This window comes from Falco rusticolus, chromosome 5 (genome assembly GCF_015220075.1).
Source record: "Falco rusticolus isolate bFalRus1 chromosome 5, bFalRus1.pri, whole genome shotgun sequence".
NCBI lineage: Eukaryota > Metazoa > Chordata > Aves > Falconiformes > Falconidae > Falco > Falco rusticolus.
Genome location: NC_051191.1, coordinates 31,664,973 through 31,685,323, shown reverse-complemented (window position 1 = coordinate 31,685,323; position 20,351 = coordinate 31,664,973). Strand labels below are relative to the sequence as shown.

The window sequence follows — 20,351 nt, the reverse complement described above, 5'->3', positions numbered from 1 at the left end:
CCCATCACTTCCACAATAAATAACCAGTTTTCTCAAGTAAGCAGAACTTAGACTGCTACAAAATCCATAGTCCTGTGTGGGATTTCTGTTGTTGCCTCAAATAGTTAGAATCATTGTAATTTGTACCAAATTAAACGTAAGATTGCTGAATGAAGTCAGTGTAGCAGCTTATTTTTTTGTTTTGGTAGCAAATCACATTTATTTTATGTTATATTTAAACTTTCAGGTTTCAGGTGAGATAAACCCAACAGTTCACGCTTCTTAGATCCGTTATTTCAGGCAGCCTATGAAATTGAGCAAACTGCATCATATTTACATTTTGTTTGTGCATCCATGGTTTTTCTACAAATTAAATCAAACACTTTAAAATTATTAGTGTTATATCATCTTAGCTATTCATTATTTTTAAGTTTTAGATTCTAATTCTATTTTAAGTTTCACAAACTGAATTCTGTGCTGCAATTAATCCCACCTATCTGATTTTAAAACTGGGAAAGGAAATCTTTGCAAGTGACTCTTCTCACAGTGTTTTTCAACTTACCTTCCTAGTTATAGCTGCATCAGATTTTTGAAAATGGAAAACCAGCCAACAAAATGTTGAAAAATGAAAATGTGCTTTAACTGGTATTTAGTATATCTCTAAAAGTCTTGGTGTGACCTGGGCAAGCGAAGTTATGAACAAGTGAAAACTTGTATTCATTGTTGTTTTAAGTAAACAGATGCACTTAGGCTGAAATTTGCTTAGTTGCTGTAAGTCGCTCCTTACTTGTTTCTACTCTTGGAGGGAGATCCAACTCTTTTAACATAAGTATGTGTTCCCATACAGTTAATAATGAGATCTGTTTTGGTCTGTATTGACTTTACAGGCAGCAGTCACTGCCAGAGGGCGATCTAGATCATTGAATTTCAGTTTTACCTGTCCCTATTCACTGGATGAAGAATCAGTGCAAATGTTGGGTACTGGTGACCAATGGTGGTCCAGACCACTTAGTCCTTTTTTGATGACAGATGTCAGTCGATACAAACAGAAATGGATCTTTTCTATCCTCTCTTAGAAGATAGCTTACATATAAGGCTCTTGGTCACTCAGGGAAGGGTTTGCATCACCCTTCTGTGTTGTTGCAGTGATTGATGATTGAACAGTTGTATGATCAGGAATGCAATGCCATACGGTCAGAAAGATCTCTTTTTGTTTCTAACCAGAGACAGACGGAGATGTAAACTCCGTATACATTTTGTGGACAATGCTAAGAATACTTGAACTGCACCCACCTGGCAAGGCGCTCTTCCTACAAGACCAAAAGCAATCTACTCTTTTTCCAGTGTTCCTCTTAAATTCCAGCCTCACTCTGCTTCCAGCCCTGGCAGTTCTGTGATATGGGTTTAGCAAAGAGACTGCAGACACTTCAATTACCTTTGCTACTATTATAAGTGCCTTTTTCTGAGATTTTTTTTTGGGCTGATAGTTTGCCCTGGACTGATCCAGCACTAAGCCTCAGCACTAAACCCAGAAGGAATACTCATAAACATTCATGGCCTCTCAAAATGGCTTTCAGTGAAAGCACACATACCTCATTCATTTTCATGATTTGAAGCAATATGGAAAAGCAGGTGGGACTGTGGAATTTTTATATTTGTTCATTGTGGAGAGATAGAGTAGGTGTTTTGTTACTTAAGACGCTGTCCTCAAGCACCATATGTTACATTATATTCAAGGTCAGTAGGACATAGCCCTGCAACACTTGTTGAGCTTGCATTTCCAGTAGTGTGTGACAGAAAGAAAAGCTACATAAGAACAAACCCCAGTTTTTTATAGAGCAGTTGTCCATTTCCAGCATCCCAAAAGTACAGAAAGTGATAAGACAGTGCATCAAATCAGACATCATTTGCATTTCTATTTCTATGTAAGTAGAGGCAGAGTTGAGTGATTCTAATCAATGGATTCCACCATGACAGTACTTGTGTTGTGTGTTCGGATATCTGCTCCCTCAGTTACTGAAATGAATTACTGAGCAAATCCATTTCATAAAATAAGTTGCCATAAAATTATTTTGAGAGATAAGTCATTCTTGTATCAGTGACATTTATAAAATATGCATTCATCACACAGTTAAATATTTGTGTTTACAGTTTAGTTGGTCATTGCAAACACTCTGTGGTGAATTTTGAAAATTGAGCTATAAACATAACATTTTAAAATTAAGATATAACTATTTCACTAGTCTTTTAAGAGTCAGAAGACTGTGCTATTGATGTCAGGAAAGCTGGAAGAATTCAGACTCTAAGTGAAGACTTTTTTCCATTTTATTTCAAAAAGTGGCTAGTATATCTTTAGATGTATTCTTTTACTGTATACAAATGTGGTGCATGTTGCTATTTAATGGCATCATAGTTCAGCAGTTCCTGTGTAAACTAGTTGCTACAGCTGTTCCTTAAGACGCAGTAATTGTGTGATCTATTTTGCATTACAATCCATGTGCTCATGTATTTCTTGCTATTTACCATTATGCAACAGCAAATAAATGTGCTTAACAAAGGGTACCCATTATAATTTATCAATGATATCCACAGAAATATACTATCAAAGGAAATATAGGCTATCTGTTAGCAAGTTGATGGAAAAACTTGATTATCTCATTTCCCCAGAGTTATATAAGGTGCATTATCAAAAGAAGCTGCACATAGATTTAAATATCTGGGCCAGATTTCCATACCAGCCTTGCATAAGCTTCTTCCCACATGGCCTTTCTTGCTTAATATTTTAGCAATTACAAGTTTTCATTTCCCTTATATATATGTGCAGGGATGTGACTTAACCAATTTAAATGGATTCTGCCTATAACTGGTTGACAGCACTTGCAGAGAAAAAGCAAGGAAACAAAATGGCTCCAAATGTCCCAGCATTAACTGTGAGTTGTTCCTGAAGAGACAGAGAGAGCTCTTACCTGTTTGCAAATCAGTATAGCTGGAGTCAAACTAACACAGTAAGAATGTGACATTCATGGTATTTTCACCACATAGCGATATGATACTAGATGGAAATGCAAATTACATTTGTTTCCATTAATACATGAACGACAGATAATAATAATCTTCTTGCTTGATTTCAGAACTCTCTCAGAAAATGACAGTACCTCTTTACCACCTGCTGACTCCTGCACCAGTCCTACTAAAATGGATTTGTCATTCAGTAAGACTGCCAAACAGTGCCTAGAGGAGATATCTGGTGAGTAACAATAAGTCAGGAGAAGCTGTAACTTCTTTATTTACATCTGTGTCTTACCAGGAGTTTTGCGATGGGTTGAAATAATGCTTCTGACCTCTATTCATGAGTGGTATTAAGTATGCAGAAAATTTGGGTCGTGCATGGTTAGTGCTTCAAGTGCACAGTTCTCTTATCTGAACTGGCTCCTTCTGTTCAAATGTCTTTTTCATCATTTCAGAAACTTGTGCAGAAACTTGTGCAGAAACTGGGCTCTCACAAGCTAGGGTTTCAAGTCATTATTATTTTTCAGTCATACTGAACGTTCCAAGAGGAGCAGTGGAAAGCTGACTTCAGAATGTTTGACACTGTTGCGTTTAAAGATCATCAAATTTAATCCTAACACCTGAACTGAGACATAAATTACATAAGATATATTTTGTCCTTATAAATGAATCTAAATTCAGAAAATGAACAAGTCCTTACTATTGTACGTGACTTTTAAGCTGCTGCTAAAGCCTAGCTGCTAAAAGTTGTTTTCTGGAATTCCTTGTATACCTGGAGTAAAGTCCTTATTAGGTTACAAATGTGAAAGGATTTTTTTTTTTTTTTAAATCATATTGGAATGATATCTTTGAAGTCAGCAGAGCCATGCTGATTTACATTAGCCTGCGATCTGGCCATAACTCTGTCTATGGATGCAAAGTGCGTCACAGCTGTCTTCCTCAATCAGGACCAAATTGAACTGCAGGATTGTGTGGGACTACTTTCAAAAGGACTCTTTGCCAGAGCTGTTTTGTTGGGGTTTTGATTGAGTTTTCTTTTCTTTTTTTTTTTTTTTTTGGTTGTTCTTGTTCTTGTTTCAGTTTGTTTTTTAATTATTATTAGCATTATTATCATCCTTACTCTTATTGTCATTTTTTATGCAAATAAAAGGTGAAATCCTGTCCTGCTGTGTTCCCCTGTAGTTCTGCTCTTTTACTCCAAGTTTTTAACATTCAAATAGATTTATAGCCAGGCATGTGGTTCTTCTTACACAGGCTATAACTCAAAGCACTAATTTGACATATCAGTCTAAAATTATCTCTGCACCAGAAGGGAAATCAGATGCCCAAGCTTTGTGGGACTGCCTTGGCATTTTGCTGACTCATACTGAAGCTGAGGTTTTGCCTGGTTTGTCTCAGTCCGTTTGGAAGTTTTCTGAGTTTACCATGCCTTATTTGCACAGCCAGCTTTTGTGATAAATATGTCACCATGAAACATGGTGAAATTTTCCCTGGAGGTGACGCATGCCTGTTAAAATAAAAATTATTTTTGATTATGCTAGAAACCAGATTCATTGGTCTTGCATGTATAAAGCGTATAATTGAAACACTTACAGATCAAATGATGCTTCAAGGACTTATCCGTAGAGATGCTAAAAAAAAAAAATTATATTGATTCAGTACCTGCTGAAATGATCAAATGGGACATCATGTCTCCTGGCCTTTTATTGCTCTGAACAGAAATGGAACAACATCAAAAAGAAGAAAATAGCATAAAGGGCAGTAGACATCAGAGATGTTTCTAATCGGATTTTTCAGACTCTGTCATTAGAAGTTGACTGACATGACAGGCAGGAAAGCAGAACTACTGGGAAAATGTGGTCAATAGTATATTGTATATGGAGAAAAATAGTTGTGTGTCACCCATAATTGACTGTTGGCAGGAAAAAGAATGAATGGATCAAGTACTACATTTGCTGAATAAATATTTGCCTACATTTGGTGATCTGTCACCAGGTCATTGGTGATTCTGTCACTGGTGAACCTGCATGGAAAAAAACCTCATGTGATGGCTGTTCAGGGAAGTATTCCATGATGGATTAGCCTTGAGGAAGGACATTCTATTACTTAGGAGCATCTTTACTCTGGTATGATCAAGGGATTATACCAGTACTAGCAAGGAAATATGCAAAGGTTATTTCCTTGATCTGGTCACTTATATTCAGGGTGTCAAGAGATGATTCCAGAGTTTCTTCCACTTTGATATTACTTTTTTTCCTGAATCTTCCACTACGACTATGGATGGGCATCATCTTTGTATTATCTTAAGATTCTTTTGCAACTTGGTAGCCAGACACACTAGCACAATGTATTGGTATGTAGTAAGGATCAATAAGGGTCATGCAAGGGTCTGAGCATCTGTGGAAATCACTGAACAGCTTGTAGGAGTGTGTCCGTAAAGTGCTGTCCCACCAGTATTGTTTCTGCTTCATTAGCCTGTATTATTTTTACAGTGCCAAATATTTACAACTAAGGCAAATGTGCTCAGGACTAAGATGTCATAGCCTAAATCATTGTGTAAGCTGTTTCTCTACTTTCAGAATATTTACACACTTGTGTTTGTTATTGCCTCTTGGCTGAAGATTACTGTTCCCATAAACAGCCAAGCAGATCATATCAGAGCTCCTAATCCACTTCAGGGCAAAACCAGCCAATCAAACTAATGCTGTAAGCATGGCTGGTTCAAGACTTCTCCATGATATAGGCAAAACTTGGATGTGGAAAAAATAATTGTAAAAATATTTAGGAGTGGTAGGTCAGGCACCATTCTCCTTGCGTGATTCAGGATACCAAAACTAAGCTAATTTCATTGCTCGAGTGGTGGATGGTCATGGCTCTGTTTTCTGTGGCCAGCCAGGCGGTTCACATCCCTTTGCCACTGTTCCACTGTCTCAACACCAGTGATGGGCAAGTAGGGAGAGAGAGCAAGAAGCTGTAGGGGTAGTTTCCAGCTCTCCCCTGCTCTGTCTTCCTCCATGTTTCTAAGGGAGATGGTTACCTTTAAAACCTCTCCTTCCTTCCAGCTCAGAGCTGGTGAAAGGATGGGGCAAAGTCAGAGCACAAGCCGCTTGTTTCCTGTCCACTACTCTGAAAGTGATCACTTGTTTTCAATTGCACAGCCATGAAGGGAGGATGGAAGGCAAGGGAGATGGCAAGGCTGGTGTAGCTGTAGCCCCAGAAGTGCAGCCCTGATAAACTGAACAACCTCTTATTTTAAATCGTCCCCATAAATATGCTGCCCGAGGTAATTTCCTACATGGCTTATGCCTAAAGCCAATTCTGTCTCTTGGTAGAGCTACTGTAAATCTGGGTTTCTTCACTGCTCCTCCATCTCTGCTGGGAATTTGATCCAGATGTGATCTGAAGTGCTTCAGACTTTTTTCCTACTTTTTTTTTTCCCTCTGAGTATTCCACAGCTCAGCTAGAGCAGTCCCAGATGTTTCCACAGTGCACATGCAGATCAGCAGTACAGCATATGCACAGTAGTTGTAAGGCTCCCTGCACACCTTGTATCTGCTCTGTGTGCATGGTGCCAGTGATCCTCACCCACGCGCTGAACGAGTTCCATTTGTAGGCACGAGTCACCTGCACAGTAGTTTTGGTGTGTTCTGCATATGGTAGACTCATGGCACATCTGGCATACAGATGTGTAGACTTCTCTCCAAGAAATCCCTAGACAGATATTTGGGAGTCCAAAATAAGGACCAGTTCTGCTGTCATGTATGAACACTCTTTCTTGCATGTACTTTATGTACCAGTTGCCTCAACAAGACCACTCAGTATCACCAGTTGCCTCAACAAGACTACTCAGTATCTCTGTTTCAGCAAAACCGGAGTATAGCTTTAAAGACAGGATTCTAAAATGAGGATGAAAAGGTTAATAAAGTAATCCAGTTTGGTTCTTGTGTTTAATGGTATGATTAGCCACAAGTCGTTCAGACTTTCTTACCCAGTCTTTCTACTTGTAGTAGCTCTCTGCTGTCTCTCTCTGCTGCAAGTTTATTGAGGAAATATGTCACTAAGTTAATTATTTAATAATCCATTGTAAACTGTACATGTCAGCAGCTACAAAGTATCTTATTAAATCAGTGATAGCGTTTGGCTTTAACAAGTGTTTGCATGTTCAAAGAGCTTAATGCAAAGTGATTAAATAATTATTCATTAATTTACAAATATTGAATAATTATAAAAAATCTGAGGGGTGAAGCAGAAATGAAAGAGTAATTTTAAGAGTTATAGGCCAATATAAGTGGCAGGATTCACATAAAAACATTGAATTTTCAAGCTTTTATGTTTACTGTGCTTTATTTTTTTCTCTGGACAAACCAGTTAATAGGTGTACAAATAGTTTACAAATATATTTTTTTAACTATGCTTAGCTGAAAAGATTCATAATCTTATGCATTTGGAGATCTATTACATAATTCATTTGTAAGGCTCCAGATTATGCACTGAGACTTCAAAGAAAGTCTTATCTGACAGCAAAATTTGTCCCTAGATTATTAGTTCTTAAAATATTTTTTGTAATTTCTTTTGTGAAAGAGACAGTAAAAATAAGGTAATATGTTAGGCTGACTGTGATGGGTTGGGGAAGTTCCCTGTGCTGTTCTTGATTTAAACATGTTCCTGTGTGGTGGGTGGGGAATACATTTAATTGCAAGGTAGCTGAGGAATAATGTGTTGTCATGACATTGGCTGTCCTCTGGTCTCCTATACTATATCTTCTTAGTTTAGAAAGATGTATTTGCTTGTTGCTGTGTTTTATCATCTTAAAATGGAGAGATGAGCTTTACAAAAGCATTTTTCAATAAATAAACCTGAGAATTTCCCACATTGCAATTTTATATTTTGTTGAATGACACCCTGCAGAGAGATGTGGTAAAGCAGAAGGATAAATTTAGTGTTCTTTCTGCTGAGCACTTGAATGTACATGGGTATCTACTGTACCTAAGGATGATCATGATTAGCCTGTCTACCAAGAGAAGCAATGGGATTAATGAGAGAAAAGTTCATATATCCTTGTAATTAAGGGCTCTAGTATAGTGTTTGTACACACAAAGTCTGCATGAAGCTTCTGTGATTAGCATCAGTACCTCTGTATCCCAGCATTTGACTCGTGTTTTTCATGTATGTAGGAAAGCAAATGAGACAGGTGGATGCTGTAGCTCCCAGCTACCCTCATGTGGCTCCCACACAGTTCAGGTGTCATTCCCTTGCATGGATGATGGTCTGTGACCTGTGTCCTGCTGGAGCTGGGCTGCAATGAATAACTCAGGCAGGCGAAGAAACAGGTCAGCAGAGACACTGAGACCCACTGGGTTGCCCAGGACCCAGCTGTACCCCTACAGAGACCCTTCCAGCCTGAAGTGGTGCAGTACCTATTGCCAACACCATACATGAGGTTTGGCATTGCTTACTGGGTGAAGGCTTTTCATCCCCTGTTGTAAGTTTTTCTGCTCCCAGTTGGAAAGAGAACTAAATATACCCTGGCCAGTTCTGGCAGTCTTGTATTGGTCTATTCATGCTGGGAGCTGAGCAGCCATGCCATGCGTTGCTTCCCTACCAGAACAGTGCCTAGCACGAGGGGGCATCCCTGTCCACAGGGCTTACTGAGGCCAGATACAGCACTGCAGTAACGACTGCTACATGCAACCAGGCATGCACACTCTGAGCTTGCGGAGCAGGTCCATACCTGCCTACAGATGACCATGGAGGCAAGCTACTGACTAGCTGTTTGGGTATGAAAGAGCGGCGAGAGATTCATTCATTTATCTGGAGTATTGGGGAGATGCTTTTTATGGTAGGAGAAGATGTTCCCTTGATCCCACCACACCGCAGCACCATGTAGGGCCAAATCATTGCCTTCCTACTAATTCAAAACACAGCAACTGAGACTACTGTACCAATTTGAGTATAAGTTGAGGTTTTAAAACCATTGAATGGGAAAAGAGTGAGATTGCCCTTCATTTTGAAACCTCCTCATTGTAAATACAGCCCTGTAAAGCCTTTCTAACAATGTCAACATCTTCCTCACCCACGCTGGACAGGCTGTTACAGCTGCATGGCACTGGCAGTGTGTACCGGTGCAGGAGCATGCAGGGAGTGCTGGGTCTCTGCTTCCTCAGCCGGGGCCACGTTGGCACCTGCACGGGTGTGCTGGGCTCGGCTGCAGGTAGGCACCAGGATCTTCATAAAAACCTTTTAAGGGCCCACATGCCACTGCAACTGGCAGACCCTGGGAGTAAACTCAGCAGTCTTACCTTTTGTTTCCGTGCTGAAGAAGTGGCAGGCATTTCATGTTTGGGAAGATTTTGCTCAGTCTGCCAAAGCATTCTTGTCTCCTCTTGGACTTGGTGGGCTAGGTGGGGAAGGGAGTGGTATCTCCTCTTGTTGTAAGACCATGGTTTTTCTAGGAATGTGTCAGTGATTTAATATAGAAAACCATCATTGCTTGAGATTACTGAATTTTTGTCTAGGCTAATTATGTGTTTATGAGGGTTACCTAGGAAAAAATGTACCCTTTCTTGAAAATTTCCAAGAAGTTTCCCCTATGTACTTTTTTCCTTATATATCTTGAAAAACTGTAAACTAAGCCAGCAAAAAGCAAGAAGTACACTGAGGCTTCTATTAACATCTGCTTTTTCATACAGGAAATTACAAAGTGTCTGTGACTCTTAGGGTGGCATTTTTAAAGGTTACTTCCCTGTCAGGGTTGCTCAGGTAGGGATTTGAGATGAGCATATTTTAATATGGACAAAAGCAGTATATTGTTATACAGCAGTTTTCATATTTGTAGATTTCTACATAATGTTTTATGAAATTAATTGCCCCTAGATAAAATGTTTCTGTTTAAAAAATTGGAATTAAATTAAGCTAGTTCTTTGTTCATCTGTTTTTTATTTCTGGGACTAATACCTTTTTTTCTGTGAGAAAAGGCTTACATTTAAACATAAGTCTTTGTCTCTTGATACTGTATTTTAAAATAACATTTAGAACTGGTGAACTTAGTTCAGACATGATACTGAGTTGCTTTATAAAAAAAATACTATTCCATTAATAGATTTTCTCCAGAAGATTGTGAAACAATGATTTTATTACAGCTTTTTCATTCCATACTCTCACAGAGATGTGAACACGGTATATTTTAAGGAGAAAGAAATTAAATATTTCCTTTTATAAAATCACCTTACTGGGTAGATAGTGGTGTGTTCCATTTTTCAGCTTCTTTATGATGCTAAATTACATTTTTTTTTTCTTATTTAGAGCAGAAATTGCAAGACTGAAGGTCCATTTGCAAATCTGCTTTTAGCTTCCTGCGCAGGGAGTAGCAGTTATATTGAAGAAATAGTTCATCGCCCTTACCTTTTAGGGAGAAAAATAGGATTTGACTGTGAGCTAGGTCTGTTACTGTAGCATCCCATTCAGGTGAAGCTGTGTCTTGAAACCTGTGGCACCGTAAACTGGGCAGAGCCTTCTGTGTCTCCGGTTTAATTCACCGGGATGTTTGCTGCCATGGCAGCCAGCAGCATTCACTGCAGTAGCAGAGAAGAGTCATATATCTGGGAATGCAGGTTGAATACTAAAATGTAAGGAGGCTTGTGCAGAGCTTTGCTTCAGTGGTTAATTTTGGCTCTTTATTGAGCTCTGACGTGGAGGCTGTACTTGCAGTTCTGTGTCAGCCCATCTAAAGTGAAGAGCTGTGCGCTGGGATCAGTCATGATCTGGTGAGAGGGGGTGGAAAAGCCTGAGACAGCACTTGTGCCTACTTTGGATTTCAGAAGGCAGCAGCTGTAGACAGAGATGCAGGCCCACCGCTCCGATGGGACCGGTGATTGGATGGAGAGGGGAAAACACAGTTGGCTTTTGGGATTACTTCTGTGCTGGAGCAGAGTGTTTGATCAACTCTCTTCTGCTTGAGAGAAATCTAAGTGAAAATGACTGTAAGTACTGCAGATTAATGTGACGGGAGAGAAGTGGCTTAGCGGATACAGCAGCGTAATTTTAAAGAAAATGACTGTGCCTGTCTAGTCATTTACGGTCTGTAAACTGCATGTTTGAGCTGTGCTTTTCTTTGCGAGTGCAAGTATGTGCTACCTGGGATGTGCAGGGTCCGGTGCTGGAAGGATCACATCCCAGACCTTTCGGGCGAATTGAACTGCTGTCCATCTCAGAAATATGAAATCTAACTGAGCTGAAGCCCCAGCTGGAAAGATGCAGCGATCTGCTGAACTGTCAGTGTTTAAAGGCAAGGAGGTTAGAAGAGGGTGTGCTCGTCTTCAGAAGCAGAAGTCTCTAACTAATCTCACGCTCATCAGCGAAGGGGAGAAGAGGCGATACTCATACAGGGAGAACTGGTTTGGAAACGCCTCCAAGTCCAGCCAGAGTTACCATCAGCTGGAGGCAGAAGCTGGGTGCAGAGGCTCCCTTTCCAAGGCACTCTCACGGTCAGTGCACTCTCTCTGCCACTCCAGCCTCACCACACCCCAAGCATTTCAGGCGATACCACCTACTGGAAGCAGGACGTTCAGGAGGTCGGGGAACTGGCATACAGGTGGAGGCTTTCAGGTTAACAATGAGGAGACAGGAAAATCAGATGATGAAAATGCGTCCTGCACATCTCATTTCCCCAGCAGGAACTGGGCAGAGGAGGAGGAGGAAGGCTGCTTGCGTGAAGGGACTGCACACCTGGATGAGGATGTCATAATAACAATGCTAGGGGACCTAGAACAGGTCCTGTACACTGATATTTTAGGTAAGTTAACTTTGGTTTGACCTCAGAAAGGGCAAGACGAGACCCAAGTGCTAGCACATATCTGTATGGAGCAGAGTTTTGATCTTGACAGTCATTTCACAAGATAGAACTGGGTTTATTTGCAATAGTATGCAAAAATAAGGTCTTGCCATTTCTTCCTTGTTTGCTTACTCTTACCTCTAAAGTCTGTATGAAATGAAGACAAATGTCTAAATCACTTTTGATGGGTGCATGGGCAGCAACAGCCTGTGAATAATTGAGCATCATTTGCTGAGCTGTTTGAAGAAATAAGGTGAAACAATTAAGTACTATTCATTTACTCATATATAATTTAATTTTAATGACACGTCCTCATGAATTTTAAAATTGAAATCATGAATCCAAGGTTTGGTTTAGATATAAAATGTCTTGGCCTACCTACAAAACTGTCCCTCCAATATTGTCTCCCCCTTGCTGATAATTTTACCCCTATATGTGGAACTGTGAGTGCCAGGGTTTCAGTTTCGTTTAAATAACCAATTTTATTATATCAGTGCATGCCAGTGAGCATTTGAAGTCCACGGCCATAGGTGCTTCAAAAGGCTTCTCTTTTACTGGCTTTACTTTTCATCTCTTAGCCCTTTATGACAGCGCTCAAAGTGTTCGTTTCCAAAGCTTTGTTCTTTAGCTAGTCAAATGGTTGAAGTGGCTGCTTGCATTTCCAAGGTTATGTAGCATGTGTCTAGCCTGGAGCTTCTTTGCTGGTGGATGTGTTAGCCCTGATTGTATTCAAACATTCAGGATAAAAATTTTGCTATGTATGTAATGTAGAAAGCTATCAGCTCAAAATAACAAAGAAACAAGACTTCTCTTTTTATGCATATATTTTATTATTAGACTATACCACTATGTTAAAAGGGACTTCTAGAGGTTAGAGGCTTGTTAGCAATGGAAGCTGGGCTCTTCACCTGCCCCTGCTCCTCTTCAGCTCTGTGTCACTGAGCAAATGCCTGTTCTCTTGTGAGCCTCAGTTTCCCCACCTGCAAAGTAAAACTGGTTCTTTCCTTTGTGAATGGAGTTAATATCTAAGACTGGACAATTCTTTAGGGAGCTGCTTATTTGTAAATCCTTTTAAGAAAGTCAGACAATTGATGGAATTATTATTCTCCCATTTATCTGCTTTGGGCTCTAATTACATGTGCAGAAGTACTGAAGTGATTATGAACAGTATTACTAATTGTGCAATTATGGTTGAGTTTCAGAAATGTGAATGTACAAGTTTAACCCAGGTATTTAGTGATTTCTGTAAAATGATTAGTTTGTTTTCCTGTGTATGTATGTCACACAGTGGGAGAAAATAATTTGTTCTCTAGAAAATTATTGAAGAAACCTGTAATGGTTCACTGTTTAGAGGGAAGAATTGGGGGACAATCTTTTGGAATATTCATGCTTGACATAAATGATGCAGCTACAACTGATCTGAGCAGATTATATTGCATGGGGTCAGTAAAATATTTGCATCAGACTTTCTTGTAAGAGGAACAGAATTTTGACAGAACGTTTCAGGGTACCCTGATGTTAGTCTTAGCCCAGTGCCTCCATGTATGAAATAGAATGGCTTTTCTTTAGCGTACAAACCAGAATCACTGGAGATAACAAGCCAGAGAGCATTTCTGACATGTTAGGTCATGCAAATACAGGTAGACTGTATGATGGCAGTGGGCCATAGTAATAAGCAACAAGGTGCCCAGGGGAGTCTGAGCCCCCTATGAACCCATACAGTGTGCCCCAATCCTGCTGCCATAAGCACCGTAGTGTCTCTTCTAGCAGTCACAATACAGAAGGAGGCTTGATGTAGATGGGGCACCACCATGCTGCCCTGGAAACGCAGGTAATGTCAGATGCAAGTTAAGTCTGAGGATTTTACACTCAGTGCAGAAAATTTCTCAGTCATGTTCAATTGTTTGTACTTTATGACTTATTAATCCATGGTGCAGAATGAGTCCATTGATAAGGCCTTAAGAAAAGGATGGGAAGAAAAAAGAACAATTCTTTTAAAAGCAATTAACACTTATAAGGATTTTGTATGTAGTATTATGTGGTATTTTAAGATCATACCATTCCAGTTGTACCTTTTTTAGAAAAAAAATAATCGGTGGAAAGATTTTGAAATTATCCTTTGTGTCACTGAGAGATCAAAAGAGATTAGACGTCAAACTTTTCACCTTTCCAGGATAGAGTAACACCACTTTTATGGTATAATTTGTCTGAGAGTGAAATATTCTTCTCTGTGAAAATATATTTTGGCAGTTTGCCATGTACATGTACCTTTTTTTATATTGCAATTATACCTTAAGGCTTTGCTATGCTGTTTACTGTACAATATATATTAAAAAAGACAGTTGCTGTCATTTTTGCTGCAACAATTTGCAGTTTTAACATACAGCAAAGGACAACTGACAAGGATAAACAAGGGAGGAAAAGGGCAAAGACCCTGCAAACATGAATTATTTCAGTTCCTCAAATAAATATAAAGGTAAAGTATTGCCTTGCATTTAATTTTGCCTGCTTACACCCTGGAATTTGTCTTTCTGTTTATAACAGAAAATTCTCTTACACCAACAAGCTACTCTTTCACCTCTGGTTTGAGGCAAGGCAACTAACAAACAGGTCCTGGGTCTCCCTCATATAGGCATTGAGGCAGGAATATAATGTGCTCCTTTAAGTGAATTTGAGTGTATTTAGTGGAGAAGGGAAAACAAAGGGCAGTGACAGAGAGGAACCGAGTGCACCATAGGCAACTGCCTGGAGGCAGGCATGGACAGGCTTCCTAGGAACTGCCTGGGCTTTCAACAGGTTCAATCTAACAGGACTTAATGGTCTCCAGCTTAGCCTTGGCGTAGATTCATAGAATTATTTAGGCTGGAAAAGACCCTTAAGATCATCAAGTTCACTGTAAACCTAAGACTGTCAAGTTGACCACTAAACCATGTCCGTAAGCGCCCATCTACATGTCTTTTAAATACGTCCAGGGATGGTGACTCATGAGCCCTTTTGCCTCATGGGAATTTCCAGGATGGTGGAGAAACCTCTGCAAATGATACATGGGATACATTGATTAGCAAGGTGCTTGATTGAACATGTCTATCTTGAAGAACAGGAATAGATGTGTTAATTTCAATCTGAGTCTGAACATTTGCCTCCTGCAAGGTAATACATGTGAAAAGGCACACAGGTAGTTTATGTTACGGAGCAAAATTTTGTGAATGTATGTGCCCTCAGGGTGTGGCTTGAGAAGTCTGGCCCTGTGTCCCCACTTCTTGTCTCCACCCTGTCCAGGTGTTGACCCCACTGTCAGTTCCTTGGTGTCAACCCAAGGTTTATGGACTGTTGGATCATTAAACCACTGAAGAATTTATTTGGAGAGATAAAACAAACAAGGAAACAGCCATTCCTGAAAGATTATTTGGCTGCAGCAACAAGGAGAGAAGACGTTGCCAGGCCAGACTAGATGGGAAAACCTCAAAGTGGCATTGCTGTGAAAGCCAGCTTGACATTGAGCCACAACTGCAGTCTGCATTGGCTAGTACCATGCATCATTTGTCTATCAGGGAAGAAATAAAGGGTATATGGAATATATATAGAATCATTTATTTCCATTTAATGTCAGGAGTTGGGGTTTTTCTTAACTGCCTGCAGAGTGTTTGGGTGATAGGACCTGGACCGCAGAAGAGGGTATGGTAGCAATTCAGTTTGTTGATGAGCTCAAAGGATTCTTCTTTAGTCAAAATTCAATGAGCTTAAGTGAACCATTGTTCAAATATAGTTTGCTTCTGCAGATTCTCCCTTATATTTGAAATAATTGTCACTGTATGTGATAACTCAATGCTTTTTGTAAACCAATGTTAAACCCACACTTGTAGTTCTGTAAGTCGACCTTTTTGCTGGGCCTACAAACAGATGTTGTATTGACTTTTTTTTTAACCTTACCAGTACTTTTTCCTGTAGGGCTTTTTTTTTTTTTTTTCTTTTCCTTTACTTTTGCAGAAAGCTTTGTTAAATATAAAATTTTCACTGCTTCTGGCCTCATGCTGAATATTTCTCAGTTCTCTGTACTGTGCAACTTTTCTTGCAAGCTTTATACTAAGATCTCCTCCTTATTTCCCCATTTTATCTACTCTGCAAGGGATACCATCTTTTTTTTTTTATTGTTTTCCTTTTCCCTCCTTCCCGAAGGTCTCCTACCTGTTTTTTTTTCACTTAGATTGCACGCTATGCTTTTTCTCAGACACATCATCATTGTTGAATTTATGTTTTGTATAAACTCACACACAAGCATGGGAGGAGGAGGGGCAACAGAATGACAAAGACAGCAACTTGAAAATGTGTATCTGAATGTGTATTTTGCATATCACAAATGTGAAATATCATTTCATGTAAGGAATGTAAGGAATTTTCCCTCTGCTTGCATTTCTGATCTTGTTTTTTGTATAATGTTGGGTTTGATTTCACCAGACTGTCTCCTGTTAGATGTATTCAAAGAGGAAATAGTCTTGATGTCATGAGAATTTCAAAATTAGATTAAAAGCTTGGTCTGGATGAGAATGCCGAAATCTAGAGTTAAATATTAGTCATAATTTTAGTGGTCGCACAATATCATTCTTGATAACATTTCCAGAATGAAGAGTAAAATTGACTTAATAAGGTGAGGTATGACATGAAATTTATCATTGATGGAGTAAAAAAAAATAATAATAATTTACACAATTATTCAGCATTGTACACATAACTATAATAATAATGCTTCTTGGTAACCTTCTTTCAAGTAGCAGATACAGGATACAGCTAGAAGCAGAACACTAACCTTGAAAAAATCAGTGATTTTGTCACAGATTTTTTTAAAAAATTCTTTTATTTTCCAAAAGAAAAATGAACTAAAATTCTTTGATATATGGATGTGCTAGAAAACATGCATTTTTGTTTCCTCATGTATGACTTCTGGAGGTTACTTTGAAGCTTATTATATTTTCCTTTTGTAACACATAATATATAACTTTTCTTTTTCCCTTTTTTTTTTTTTCTTTAAACATGTGAAGTAAACATTATTCAGGATGTTCCAGGTGAAGTTCTTCAGACTTCACTATTCAAGATACCAGACTAGCTTTTCACAAGAGGTCCCTGAAGGCTGTTAAAATGCATAATTGTATAAATGACACATGTGCTTAAAGTATTCAGATTTTTATCCCAAGAAGAATATATATATATATTTTTATCCCATATGGAATATAATCTCTCCCTTCAGGAAACCATTACGGTTCAGGAAAGATGCTTTATTAATTGCTAGACTTACTTAAAGAGTACTTTGAAATAGCCTGTATGTTAAGTGCATACTGAAGAGTTGTTGTAACAGTCATCCCAATTCTTTCCAGACACAGATTTACTGTGGCTTTTTTTCCTACTAAGTCATGTAAAATGTCGTGGAGAAAAAAGGGGCTGTGTAATGTATCAAGTGGTCTGGGGCTGCATCATGCCTTGATTACAGAGAATAAAAATCCCTACACAGTAAATCTGAGTTCCATTAATAGACTTGGGCTCTAGCAGAGATACTTCAGCAGGACTCTTTTCAGTGGGTTTTTTACATACCACGTTATTTATAAGCATATGTGTGTTTTATTACTGAAAGGATGAGGTTTTATTTTTTAAAAGATTAAAGGGACAGAACTATTTACAATTGTGTATGTATTCTCAGCTGTGTATACATGCATGCAGTTTATTCAACTTTGTACACTCGTGTGCACTACAATTCATGCTGCTTTGCTGTTTTCTTCCAGGGGAAGACCCTGAAACAAGAAGAATGAGAACTGTAAAGAATATAGCAGACCTGAGACAGAATTTGGAAGAAACTATGTCCAGCCTTAGAGGAACGCAGATAAGCCACAGGTATACTGATTTTGTGTAGAGTACTAAAAATTTGAACTGTAGGAGATTATTACTAGTTGTTGAATGATTTAGACTTGCAAAGGGAAGTTTAACTATGACAGTAACCATACTGTTTGCTAGACTGCCTCAACAACTTAAATGTGGCTTAATATACTTTACTGTCAAAGTGTCTTATACAATCATTCACAAAGATCATGATCGTTTCATATACATCTACTTTAAAATGTATAAAATCTATTTTAGATTGTTTTGTAAGTAGAGGTTATTGTACACACAAACGTGTGCACATGGAGAAACACACACACTAACATAGACCTTTTCAAAAGAGGTTTTTAAAAAAACATACATTCACCAGCCTTTGCTTTTCCTTGTTTCTCAGGAGCAGGGAAAGCACAGTTCACTGACTTCTACATATTTTGTTTGGCAGCACATTGGAGACAACTTTTGACAGCACTGTGACAACTGAGGTGAATGGGAGAAGCATACCAAGCCTGACAAGCCGGTCCACCCCGGTGACTTGGAGGCTAGGGCAGGCCAGTCCTCGGCTGCAGGCGGGAGATGCCCCTTCCTTGGGTGCTGGTTATCCTCGCAGCAGCACAAGTCGCTTCATACACACAGACCCTTCTCGATTCATGTACACCACTCCGCTTCGCCGAGCAGCTGTTTCTCGCCTTGGAAATATCTCACAGATTGACATGAGTGAGAAGGGAAGCAGTGATTTGGACGTGTCTTCTGAAGTTGACGTCGGTGGCTACATGAGTGATGGGGACATTCTTGGGAAAAGCCTCAGAACTGATGACATCAATAGTGGGTATGTAGCAATTCTTCCCCATTTGAAGCAATGCATGATTGGCAAGTTTAACAGGTTTTTTTCTAACAAATTCTGGCACACAAGTGAAAGTTGTGCTATGGTTGCAACAAAAAACTGTACATATAAAAAACCAAAACAAAAATAAGCTCCTAAGCTGCCAGTGAAGTTGGTTCTTCTTTAACATCAAGACAACTTTACTGTGATTTTTTTATAAGAGCACTTCTTACTACATACTGGAATTTCCTAGCTATCTTGTAAACCATCACATTGCACTGCTTGCCCTGGCGTGGGTCTTCTTTCACTATTTTTATGTTTTATTTGAGATGGTAGATATGATATTGGATGCAGCTGATGAAAAGCAGTTACTGACAGCACTGACATTCTCTGTTTCCACTTCATGTATTGTCTAGTGTAGTCTGTGTGATAGGCCTTTATTGCAATTTTCAGCTGTGCATATCATCTGAGCTCTAAGAATATCTTTTCATAAAAGAATAGATCAGTCACTCTCCTAGCATACCCAGGAGGAAGAATGAGAATAATTTTTGTTTCGGTTTGATTAATCAATTGATTGACTTTGGGATACTGCATTCCCTGTGTTTCAAATTACTATTTAAGTACTCTTATATCAATCTTGGAACACAAGTCACTCCACTCCTATGTATGTTAGAACTCCTAAAGCATCGGTTAAAAAAAAAAAAACCAATGTCATGGTTTTACTCATACTTACATTACTGTTCAGTGTTGTTGTTGCCATCTCAAGGCTGCTTGGTGGCTGCGGTAACACTGGGTTGAACAGAAGTCTCATAGAGTACATGGCCATGTCACACCACACTACTTCACTCTATACCTTGCTGTCAATCTAATCTTGTAGTTTGAAGTATAGTTATGATTAGAGAATGGTGGCTGATGACATTGGGTATGGGTACATTCCTAAGAGCAAATGTAAGTCTGTGATCAAAGCTCTCTCTAGAGCAGTGTCTCACCTCAAGCACCATCCAAAGACAAATCTCTAGAAAAAGTATAACTATAAAGAAAGCATATTGCTATATCTGACTGGTGCACTGTCTCAGTGATCTGTGAATGGAGCACTGCTGACAAGGTTGTCCACAGCACAGCATTAGTGGCTGTCAAGTAGAATGCCATATTCATGTGTGCTAGAACAGAGAAAAGACATATGGAAAATGTAATACTCTAATGTCTGAAGACCTTTTATCATAAAAGGAATATAAAAGCTGCCTTTGACAGATGCATGAGTTTATAAAAAAAAATAGGGGAATCCTTTGCAGTGCCTGATGAGTTGTATTAATTAGCTTATCACATTAGAGGATTAATATAGTCATCTTGTGTGACTTTTCTTTGCATCTGTAATAAGGATGACTCAATAGACAGTAAATTGCAATGTGCTCAGTTAACATTTTTAGGTGTAGTAAATGTTAAAAACAAGTTAATAAGCTCTGAAATTTCAGGACTCACTGAGGCATGTAAAGTCTTATCTCCTTTATGCCTCTTCCATTATCAGTTTAATTACTTTAAACACTTGGGGAAAGGAATGCAGCAGTAATTAGACATTAGGGTGAGAAAGGCCTGTTGCACTTGTTAAGTCTCTCCATTCAGGCCTTACTTATACAGGAAAAAATCCATATAGTCTGGATTGCATTCAAACCACAGCTAAATTTAATATGCAATTCCAGAGCCTTGGAACCTATTGCACAATTCACCTCTAGCTAAATAATCTGTCAAAAAGTTTAAATTTTCTCTCTAATAAAAGGATAAATCTAGTGTGTAAGTGTAACTGTTAATTTACCTTTGAAAACAAATCTGCAGACTCCAGATACCAAAGTT

At 38.9% G+C, this 20,351-nt stretch overlaps 1 protein-coding gene across 3 annotated transcripts in view; it reads left to right on the top strand.

Moving 5' to 3' along the window:
• NAV3 (neuron navigator 3) overlaps positions 1–20,351 on the top strand; it is a 273,367-nt gene that overhangs the window by 143,681 nt on the left and 109,335 nt on the right. For all 3 annotated transcript variants that reach the window (XM_037389560.1, XM_037389562.1, XM_037389561.1), the window contains exons 9-11: positions 3,111–3,226; positions 17,590–17,698; positions 18,126–18,509. In XM_037389560.1, the coding sequence (XP_037245457.1) occupies positions 3,111–3,226; positions 17,590–17,698; positions 18,126–18,509 (609 nt within the window). The remainder of the gene's footprint in view (positions 1–3,110; positions 3,227–17,589; positions 17,699–18,125; positions 18,510–20,351) is intronic.